This window comes from Procambarus clarkii, chromosome 53 (assembly GCF_040958095.1).
Source record: "Procambarus clarkii isolate CNS0578487 chromosome 53, FALCON_Pclarkii_2.0, whole genome shotgun sequence".
NCBI classification, from domain to species: Eukaryota; Metazoa; Arthropoda; class Malacostraca; order Decapoda; family Cambaridae; genus Procambarus; species Procambarus clarkii.
In genome coordinates, this window is record NC_091202.1 from 35,636,695 (window position 1) to 35,648,034 (window position 11,340).

General features: G+C 46.1%; 1 protein-coding gene across 1 annotated transcript in view; it reads left to right on the forward strand.

Moving 5' to 3' along the window:
• Positions 1–11,340, forward strand: part of LOC123767108 (uncharacterized) — a 648,486-nt gene that overhangs the window by 589,143 nt on the left and 48,003 nt on the right. The window contains exons 9-11 of the mRNA XM_069304872.1: positions 947–1,125; positions 3,352–3,487; positions 9,799–9,894. Of these exons, the coding sequence (XP_069160973.1) occupies positions 947–1,125; positions 3,352–3,487; positions 9,799–9,894 (411 nt within the window). The remainder of the gene's footprint in view (positions 1–946; positions 1,126–3,351; positions 3,488–9,798; positions 9,895–11,340) is intronic.

The window sequence follows — 11,340 nt, forward strand, 5'->3', positions numbered from 1 at the left end:
TTTACAAATAATCAAGATGTGTGTAATTACAAATAATCAAGATGTGTGTAATTATTCCCTGTTTAATATATCCCCATTTTTTCAACCTGTCTTTCTCTGTCTTTATCTTTATTTGTCTCTGATTCTCTTACATTTTTATCTCTACCTGTACCTGATTCTCTCACATTTTCTCTCTACCTATCTCTGATTATCTCATATTTTATCTCTACCTGTCTCTGATTATCTCTCATTTCATCTCTCTCTCTGATTATCTCTCATTTCATCTCTCTCTCTGATTATCTCTCATTTTATCTCTACCTGTCTCTGATTATCTCACATTTTATCTCTACCTGTCTCTGATTATCTCATATTTTATCTCTACCTGTCTCTGATTATCTCATATTTTATCTCTACCTGTACCTGATTCTCTCACATTTTCTCTCTACCTGTCTCTGATTATCTCACATTTTATCTCTACCTGTCTCTGATTATCTCATATTTTATCTCTACCTGTCTCTGATTATCTCACATTTTATCTCTACCTGTCTCTGATTATCTCACATTTTATCTCTACCTCTCTCTGATTATCTCTCATTTTATCTCTACCTCTCTCTAATTCTCTCACATTTTATCTCTACCTGTCTATGATTATCTCGCATTTTATCTCTACCTGTCTCTTATTCTCTCACATTTTCTCTCTACCTGTCTCTGATTATCTCTCATTTTATCTCTACCTCTCTGTAATTATCTCGCATTTTATCTCTACCTCTCTCTAATTCTCACATATTTTATCTCTACCTGTCTCAACTGGTCTGTCTATCAGTCAGTCTGTCCCTGGCCCTCGTAGACTCATCTCTCCGTAGACTCATCTCTCCGTAGACTCATCTCCCCGTAGACTCATCTCCCCGTAGACTCATCTCCCCGTAGACTCATCTCCCCGTAGACTCATCTCCCCGTGGCCCCACAGGGTATGTTGTTCATCATGCACCGGGCGTACGGGGGCGAGGTGTACCTGGGACTGGGCTTGGGCACCGGGCTGGAGCTTCTCCACACGGGACCCACCAGGGAGGATGACGTCCTCCCCATCAACGTCGCCCCCATCAATGTCAACCTCACGGATGGCCACTGGCACCAGCTGGCGATCAGGTGAGATGATGGGGCGTTTGGCGGGTCGGTAAGGGCGGTGGGGGAAGGGGTTAGTGGGATTAGGAGAGAAACAGACAGGCAGACAGACAGAAGGAGAGAGAGAGACAGACAGGCAGGCAGGCAGACAGACAGAAGGAGAGAGAGAGACAGAGACAGGCAGGCAGGCAGGCAGACAGACAGAAGGAGAGAGAGAGACAGAGACAGGCAGGCAGACAGACAGAAGGAGAGAGAGAGACAGAGACAGGCAGGTAGGCAGACAGACAGAAGGAGAGAGAGAGAGAGAGAGAGAGAGAGAGAGAGAGAGAGAGAGAGGCAGGCAGGCAGGCAGACAGAAGAAGAAGAGAGAGACAGGCAGGCAGGCAGATAGACAGAAGGAGAGAGAGAGAGAGAGACACAGGCAGGCAGGCAGGCAGGCAGACAGACAGAAGAAGAGAGAGATACAGAGACAGGCAGGTAGACAGACAGACAGAAGGAGAGAGAGTGAGAAAAAAAATGAGGAACAGGAGAGAGAGAAGAGTAAATGGTAACATGAAAACATTGCGAGGATCAACTCAGACAAATCAGGAAAGTGGGAATAAAAATATTGAACTGTGTTGGTTCGGAAAATAAATCTTCCGACTATTGAATGTGTTGATATTTTCCATTGTAGAGAAGCTTTACCCAAGACGCCCTCTGCTAGCCTCTGCAGGATTATTAAGTAACAATTCTTCCATTCTACTCTCAGAAAAGTTGTCAATAAATATATATGTAATAGACTCTCGTTGTCATCTAGCGAAAACACCACTCAGCATTCCAAATGCAAAGTCACACTGCATATTCACAATGACATTGCAAATTAAAGGTCATGCTATATCCATGATCAAATTGCATATGCAAGGTCAAATTGCAAATGAAAAATGATCTGATCGTCACATCCGGTGCCACTGCAGGAAGGGCTATCAAAATAATGACAGGTGTGTGAATGGACAACATTCAGAGCTCGCTGGACACAAAAGCCAAGTCATTTAAATTGGGGGAAAATCATATTTTCTGTTTGGCGCTCAAAACACTGGGAGGTCATTGATGGAGTATTTCCATTGGTCGTAAAACGCTATAAACTCATCTGATAGCCGAAACAATTAAAAAGTTTGTATATCTATACAAAAATTATACCAAAAAATTGGTAGAGACAGAATGATAATGACACCTAGGATTATGTGATTGATGATTCGTGATTACTGGAATGATGATGATAAAGGCATTGTTGATATTAACAGTAAGTCGAATAGTGCTATTGATGTGTTGCTGGAGCCAGTGGTGGAACCCACTGATGTGTTGCTGGAGCCAGTGGTGGAACCCACTGATGTGTTGCTGGAGCCAGTGGTGGAACCCACTGATGTGTTGCTGGAGCCAGTGGTGGAACCCACTGATGTGTTGCTGGAGCCAGTGGTGGAACCCACTGATGTGGTGCTGGAGGCAGTGGTGGAACCCACTGATGTGTGGCTGGAGCCAGTGGTGGAACCCACTGATGTGTTGCTGGAGCCAGTGGTGGAACCCACTGATGTGTTGCTGGAGCCAGTGGTGGAACCCACTGATGTGTTGCTGGAGCCAGTGGTGGAACCCACTGATGTGTTGCTGGAGCCAGTGGTGGAACCCACTGATGTGTTGCTGGAGCCAGTGGTGGAACCCACTGATGTGTTACTGGAGCCAGTGGTGGAACCCACTGATGTGTTGCTGGAGCCAGTGGTGGAACCCACTGATGTGTTGCTGGAGCCAGTGGTGGAACCCACTGATGTGTTACTGGAGCCAGTGGTGGAACCCACTGATGTGTTGCTGGAGCCAGTGGTGGAACCCACTGATGTGTTGCCGGGTTTCTTACCCACGATTACTACACTGCGATCGGGATAATATATATCAGTGTTATAAAGCTTCAATTCTATTGTGGGTGGCGATAACGATCTGATGAATCACCGAATCTCCTCGTTCGTCTCGTAGTCCACAAGGACAGTAATCGCCGTAGTAAATTAGACGACGAGAGGCATTCCTGGGGCAGTAAAGATTTCTGAGTTTGATATAACATATCCTGATTATATATAACTATAATGATATAGACGATATAAATCCTTAGGAACATTGAAATAATCTTTCTCTCTTTGGGAACTATTTCTTCAACGACGGCCATGATGTTGGTGGAACCGTGAATGATACCTGTGAATGATGCACCACTCTGCTGCTGGTGCACCACAGCGTGCTGGAGGACAACAGCATCCAGGTGTACGTCGACTGTCGCTGGATCAGTCGTCAGATTCTCAGACGGTCGACGCTGGAGATCCCCATTGATACCCTGTTGTATGTCGGCGGGATGCCTGGACGCAGCTACCAGGTGAGTCCCAGGCCTGGACGCAGCTACCAGGTGAGTCCCAGGCCTGGACGCAGCTACCGGGTGAGTCCCAGGCCTGGACGCAGCTACCGGGTGAGTCCCAGGCCTGGATGCAGCTACCGGGTGAGTCCCAGGCCTGGACGCAGCTACCGGGTGAGTCCCAGGCCTGGACGCAGCTACCGGGTGAGTCCCAGGCCTGGACGCAGCTACCGGGTGAGTCCCAGGCCTGGACGCAGCTACCGGGTGAGTCCCAGGCCTGGACGCAGCTACCGGGTGAGTCCCAGGCCTGGACGCAGCTACCGGGTGAGTCTCAGGCCTGGACGCAGCTACCGGGTGAGTCTCAGGCCTGAACGCAGCTACCGGGCGAGTCCCAGGCCTGGACGCAGCTACCGGGCGAGTCCCAGGCCTGGACGCAGCTACCGGGCGAGTCCCAGGCCTGGACGCAGCTACCGGGCGAGTCCCAGGCCTGGACGCAGCTACCGGGCGAGTCCCAGGCCTGGACGCAGCTACCGGGCGAGTCCCAGGCCTGGACGCAGCTACCGGGCGAGTCCCAGGCCTGGACGCAGCTACCGGGCGAGTCCCAGGCCTGGACGCAGCTACCGGGCGAGTCCCAGGCCTGGACGCAGCTACCGGGCGAGTCCCAGGCCTGGACGCAGCTACCAGGCGAGTCCCAGGCCTGAACGCAGCTACCAGGTGAGTCCCAAGTCTGGACGCAGCTACCAGGTGAGTCCCAAGTCTGGACGCAGCTACCAGGTGAGTCCCAAGCCTAGTCCCACGGTGTAGGTCCCAACAGTCACTGGTGTATAAGGGAAGCGCGCCTGGGCGTTGTTACTAGGTAACTAACAACTTTATTTCGTCTTTTATAAGAGTGACTGTCATGCCTCAGAATCCCTAGAGGATTCAGATGAATCCCAGGTTTCATTACTTCTTAGTAGATCACGGCCCAATGGTTTAAGACGCGTGCACAGGCTCGAATCCTCCTCATAGTTTACTAGACTTAAGACTAAATCACAGGAGTGTTGTTAAGGTCTCAACAATATATATATATATAAATATATATATATATATATATATATATATATATATATATATATATATATATATATATATATATATATATATATATATATATATATATAATATGTCGTACCTAGTAGCCAGAACGCACTTCTCGGCCTACTATGCAAGGCCCGATTTGCCTAATAAGCCAAGTTTTCCAGAATTAATATATTTTCTCAATTTTTTTCTGTTGAAATGATAAAGCTACCCATTTCATTATGTATGAGGTCAATTTTTTTTTTATTGGAGTTAAAATTAACGTAGATATATGACCGAACCTAACCACCCCTACCTAACCTAATCTAACCTAACCTAACCTATCTTTATAGGTTAGGTTAGGTAGCCGAAAAAGTTAAGTTAGGTTAGGTTAGGTAGGTTAGGTAGTCGAAAAACAATTAATTCACGAAAACTTGGCTTATTAGGCAAATCGGGCCTTGCATAGTAGGCTGAGAAGTGCGTTCTGGCTACTAGGTACGACATATATATATATATATATATATATATATATATATATATATATATATATATATATATATATATATATATATATATATAGTGAATCATAGGAGCAATACACAAGGAAAGATTATGATATCTGGGTAGATCATAGACCCCAAAAAATTATACCTGCCAGCTCTTCCTATCATCTTGAGTATAATTAGAAACTTTGTAAACATTTTCAACAATTAAGTGAGCAGGTTTACAATTCCTCTGAAAGAAATTTTTCCCCCGCATTATTGATGCAAAAGTTGAAGAAAGGAAACTTTTGTCGATTCACAAATAAGGGAGGTGATTATAGGTGAAGAGTTTGACAATATCATGGAACGTAAGAATTTGAGAGTCTGTGAGTCTTTCAAAATAGTTGGCCACAATTTCCTTGGCAAAAACAAAGTTGAAAAGTTTGCTGAGCCGCTGAAGATTTTTATTATATTAAATCGTGAACTTGTCTCTTGAGAATCAGTTTATTCACTTGACTGCCTTGTGTGTGCCTAATCATTTTGAATCGCTTGAATATTAAGCTCAATTCGGATTTAATTAATCGAGCTTGAAAGCTTGAAGTGTTTGAGAGAAACTTCAGACAGGAACGTATACACAGCATCACCAGTCACAGGAAACAGCTTTTGATTGTCGATGATTTGAGGATGCTGTGAGGGATTTCCTTGTTGGAGATCATCACAGCATCTGTGTGAAGATAAGGGAACTATATCAGAGGAAAGCGCCAAGCCATTACGACTATACGGCACTTGGAAAGGGGGTCAGGATAAGGATTTGGGATGGAACGTGACCAGAACGTGACTCGGGAGCATGCGCACCACTCTAGGTACGCGCAGCATTCTGGGCACACATGCCACTCTGGGCACGAGTGCCATAGGTTCGCCTCCTCTGACTTAGGCCCTGATTGCATCAAGCATTATTGCAAACATTTTCATGCATGTTATTTATTATCCACATTATTTGCGACCATATTGACGTTTCTGAAGTCCCCTACGGGTTCACCATAGCCCGTGCTACTTGCAACTTTTGTTCCGAGTAGCTGAATCTAAAACATGATGTTTCTGTACATATTGTAAACACTGCAAGTGTTTGTATGTAATATTTGTTTAATATTTTGTTGATTTCTTCCGGGAATTGCACATGAATGTGTTAATGTTCAGGCTTGGACCCTCCTCTGTGTTCCCATGACTAGGCTTGGACAAACGCTGTAAGTTCCTTGTACTGGTCAAGCCACACCCCCTGGCCTTCGTTGGTGTGTCAATACCAGTGTCGCTCGAGGCGCTGGTGGAGTCACTCGACATTTGCAACAAGAAGCAAATTCGCAAAATCACGTGTGGCAAGATGCAGCATCCAAGATGAGATGTGTCTGCTCCCTGCGACAGCATCAAACGAGGAGAAATGTGAGAATATTCTCCCGGTATCTTACACCAGTTCCTTACCCTAAGCGAGTCTGTCATCAAGCGGAAGATGGAATTTTCTAAAAGACCTTTCAAAGGGGCGACAGGAAAATGAACGCTGGTACTTGAGATGAGGAGGTGAGTATCTCCGGGACTCTCACACGAGGTGACTCATGACTCATGACTCGTGATTCATGGGAGCCTCCACACAGCTGCTAATTTGGAAGTCCACCGCCCAATGATGCGAGAGAGAGAGAAAGTCAAGCAATATTAGTAAGCTATCGCCTAAGCATTCAATGGAATTGCTGTACTTACAAAGTTTTAAAGTAAATACAACATAAATTAATATGTTGAAGTCCTCAAAAAGTGCTAATTTTGAGAAAGCGCTCAGCCAGTCTGTGCCTGTTAAGAGAGAATATCTGTCTGTCTGTCTGTCGGTCGAAGATTGAAAATCAGACTCTTGGGACTAGCCTCACGCAAACTTTGCAGGGTGCGAATGGTCTGGGGGTATAGGACAGCCATAGGCTGGTCGGGGTCGTCATAATTCTAGAGATAACACCGTGCCAGATAACACCGTGCCAGATTCACATTCTGACCCCCACGATCATTTTTTTTTTTTTGCGATCGCCAGTGTGAGAGACACACTGACCACGGGAGCCGGTCGGCCGAGCGGACAGCACGCTGGACTTGTGATCCTGTGGTCCTGGGTTCGATCCCAGGCGCCGGCGAGAAAGAATGGGCAGAGTTTCTTTCACCCTATGCCCCTGTTACCTAGCAGTAAAATAGGTACCTGCGTGTTAGTCAGCTGTCACGGGCTGCTTCCTGGGGGTGGAGGCCTGGTCGAGGACCGGGCCGCGGGGACACTAAAAAGCCCCGAAATCATCTCAAGATAACCTCAAGATAACCACCGTCAGGGTTCCACATACATGTTGCGATACTGAATGTTATCCAACTACGATGAATAACATCGCTTCGCTGCTACTATACGACGGCAGAACATCACTAGAGGCGACCCAAGATGTTCTAGCACTAGAACAAAGGTTGTAAACAGGAGCGGTTATAGCACTCTAGCCAGGGGGTGCCGCCCCCCCCCCAGCCGCTACCACCACTAGATTGATTTTTTTTTCTCTGACTGTGAGGTGTGGTAGAGGTCCTCTCGCTTCCACTGTGTGGAGGACCCTCGTATCCGGGTCTGGGTTCCCGGTTTATTCCGGAGCATATTGAACCCTTTTGAGGTTATTTTATTTGTCAATTACCTCATCATTATTCATCATCCTTCGTCTGGTCATTATCATTCGCCAGTTTCTCACTCCCTTATTTATCATCCTCTTAATTCATATTGTTCATTATTCTGCTTGTCCTTATCCTTATCAAATTTTTTACTTCCTTTTTCTTGCTACTTTCTTTCTGATTTCCCTCCTTCTTATTTCTTTTTCTCACTTTGCTCCTGCATCTCCTTTATCCCCCTCTTCCTTGTCCTTCTCTTCCTCTCACTTTTACTTCCCTGCCCTCCTACCCAGGCACTTAGGCTGGACGGTAGAGCGACGGTCTCGCTTCATGCTGGTCGACGTTCAATCCCCGACCGTCCAAATAGTTGGGCACCATTCCTTCCCCCCCGTCCCATCCCAAAATCCTTATATCCTGACCCCTTTCCCAGTGCTATATAGTCGTAATGACTTGGCGCTTTTCCATGATGATTTCCTCAATTCCTTCTCATTTTCCTCCCCCCTTCCTTCCTCCTCCTCCTCTTCGCTTGGCGCTTCTCCTCATAGGTCCCTCCGCCTCCATATCTCTCCCCGGTTCATTAAACAGGAGCCACAAATCCTGGCACCAATTTACCTGAGGAAGGTCGTGGCTGTGAGGTCCCGTATCTCCGCCTTCGTCTGAATGCTCACCAATATCTCAGATGCTATATCCTGCCCCGCGGTGACGCTCCGAACACACACACACACACACACACACACACACACACACACACACACACACACACACACACACACACACACACACACACACACACACACAGCTCCGGTCTTTATCGCCTCGGAGGCTCATATATGGTTGATTGTGAACGAACTCGGTCAATACAAAAGAGACTATTGAGGGTGAGGAGATGACTATACCCCGTAATTTAATGCGGTCAGTAAGACTTTTATATATAAATTTTTAAATACGCTGGAATGTTTTTCCCCTGGGGGTCAGATATCCCCGAAATGGAAGCTTCTGAGTGAATATTGCCACAGATAGCTCAACTGAACGCAATTTCTTCCATTGGAAAGAGACACGGAATTTCTAAAGGCTATAAAATGCATGTTTATATTCCCCTCTGGTGAGAGCATTATTGGCGGGCCGGGTTCGAACACCGGGCACTCTAGTCAAGGACACGTAATCGGACTCGGGGGAAAGTGGTTCAGGGGGCTTTGTTTACGTTCCGTTCCTGCCTAATTTCGTCTGATTATTGCCTCGGTAAGAAGGCTATATGTCCGTCTGAGCGCTGATGAGCCTGTCATGTGCGGGTAGAGGGATGTTACACACACAAATCGGTGAATGGCCAGAAGGAGATGGTAAGAGAGACAGCCAGCCAGAAAAGACAGTTAGTTAAACTATGGTCACACACACACACACACACACACACACACACACACACACACACACACACACACACACACACACACGGGGGCCTGGTAGCCTGGTGGATAGCGCACAGGACTCGTAATTCTGTAGCGCGGGTTCGATTCCCGCACGAGGCAGAAACAAATGGGCAAAGTTTCTTTCACTTTGAATGCCCCTGTTACCTAGCAGTAAATAGGTACCTGGGAGTTAGTCAGCTGTCACGGGCTGCTTCCTGGGTTGTGTGTGGTGTGGAAAAAAAAAGTAAGTAAACAGTTGATTGACAGTTGAGAGGAGGGCTGAAAGAGCAAAGCTCAACCCCCGCAAACACAACTAGGTGAATACACACACACACACACACACACACACACACACACACACACACACACACACACACACACACACACACACACACACACACACACATCCCCAGGAAGCAGCCCATAGTGGCCGTTTAACTCCCAAGTACCTATTTATTGCTAGGTAAACAGGAGGACATTGGAAAGAAACTCTGCCCATTTGTTTCTGCCGCGGCCGGGAGTCGAACCCAAACCCCTTTAGTCCATGACTCCTGAACGCTGTCTACTCGACCGCGAGGACATGTTTGTGTGTATGCGGGCGCGCGGGCGTGAGCACCGCTGTAGGACGATCCTATTTAATATCTCATCTATCTTGACCATTATTCCAGGATCTGAAGAAACGCGGAATTAGACCCTCAAAATCAGCCTGTTTACACACTACCGTTATTTTCAGGGCGAGATGGAGCAGTTCACGATCAGTGGGTCGCCCGACGCCGTAGCGAAGCAGTGCAAACCTGAACCTATTCCAATCATCGATAAAACTCTGCAGGTAAGTCAGCCAGATATATATATATATATATATATATTATATATATATATATATATATATATATATATATATATATATATATATATATATATATATATATATTTAACATTATTACCAGTTCGAAAATAGATAGAAGATAGACTATCGACGCCCTGGAAATTATTTTCGAACCCGAGTGAGCGTCAACCACTCTTGCATGTCGTCTGAGTACTACTGCTCAAGTACAGGAAACTGTGTGATATATACTTTTTTGTTTCATGTGTGTGTGTGTGTACCTATTGCTGTTGACATGCCTCCGGCTTCCTGTCCCCCCTCCGTCGAGATCACTATGCTGGTGGTGGTTGTCAAGAAAATTAAATTCCTGAAATGAGCTTCATTGCCCTTTATTGTTATTTTAAAGGGCTGCGCGTTGAAGTCTTTTATTCTTGAAGCAATTCGTGTTAATGTTCATTGTTCTTGAAAGAATCCGTGTTAGCATCTATTCTTCTTAAAAGAATCCATGCTAACATCTATCGTCTAGAAACAGAGTTAACATCAATTTTATAGCTAAAAATCCGTGTTAATAGATATAGTTATTGAAAGAATATTTAATGTATTTAATGTGGCACGAGCATGAATAGCCCGTAATGGGGAACGAGGTTGTTGTTATTGTTGTTCTTAGATTCATCTACTCGGAACAAAAAGTTGCAAGTAGCACGGTCTATGGTGAGCCCGTAGTGGACTTACCAAAGAAAAAGGGGGAGTAGGCTTATGTTAGGTTAGAGGATTTAAGTAAGTACTGTGAACGGGGAAGAGTCAATAGCAACAAAGCCAGGACTAAGGTTTATGTTGAGTAGGGTATATCTTGAGGTTATTTTGAGATGATTTCGGGGCTTATCGTCCCCGCGGCCCGGTCCTCGACCAGACCTTTTTTTTCACACCCCGAGGAAGAAGCCCGTAGCAGCTGTCTAACTCTCAGGTACCTATTTATTGCTAGGTGAACGGCTGCATCAGGGTGAAAGAAACTTAGCCCATTTGTTTCCGCCTCCACTGGGGATCAAACCCGGAACCTTACGACTACGAATCCGAAGCGCTGTACACTCAGCTGTCAGTCCCCACACACGCCCACACACACGCCCACACACACGCCCACACACACGCCCACACACACGCCCACACACACGCCCACACACACGCCCACACACACGCCCACACACACGCCCACACACACGCCTACACACACACGCCCACACACACGCCCACACACGCACCAAATAAAGTAATTAAACACACAGCATTGCCAATTTGACCCAAGCTCCTCTAAAGCTCTCGCTCACGAGACCAAATAATACCGAAATCATCTCAAGATAACCTCAAGATGAAGCCATGTGAGTATATATATGTGCCTGTCTTAATGTGTGTGTATTCATGTGATTCATGTGTATCAGAGCCGATTCAACAAGACGG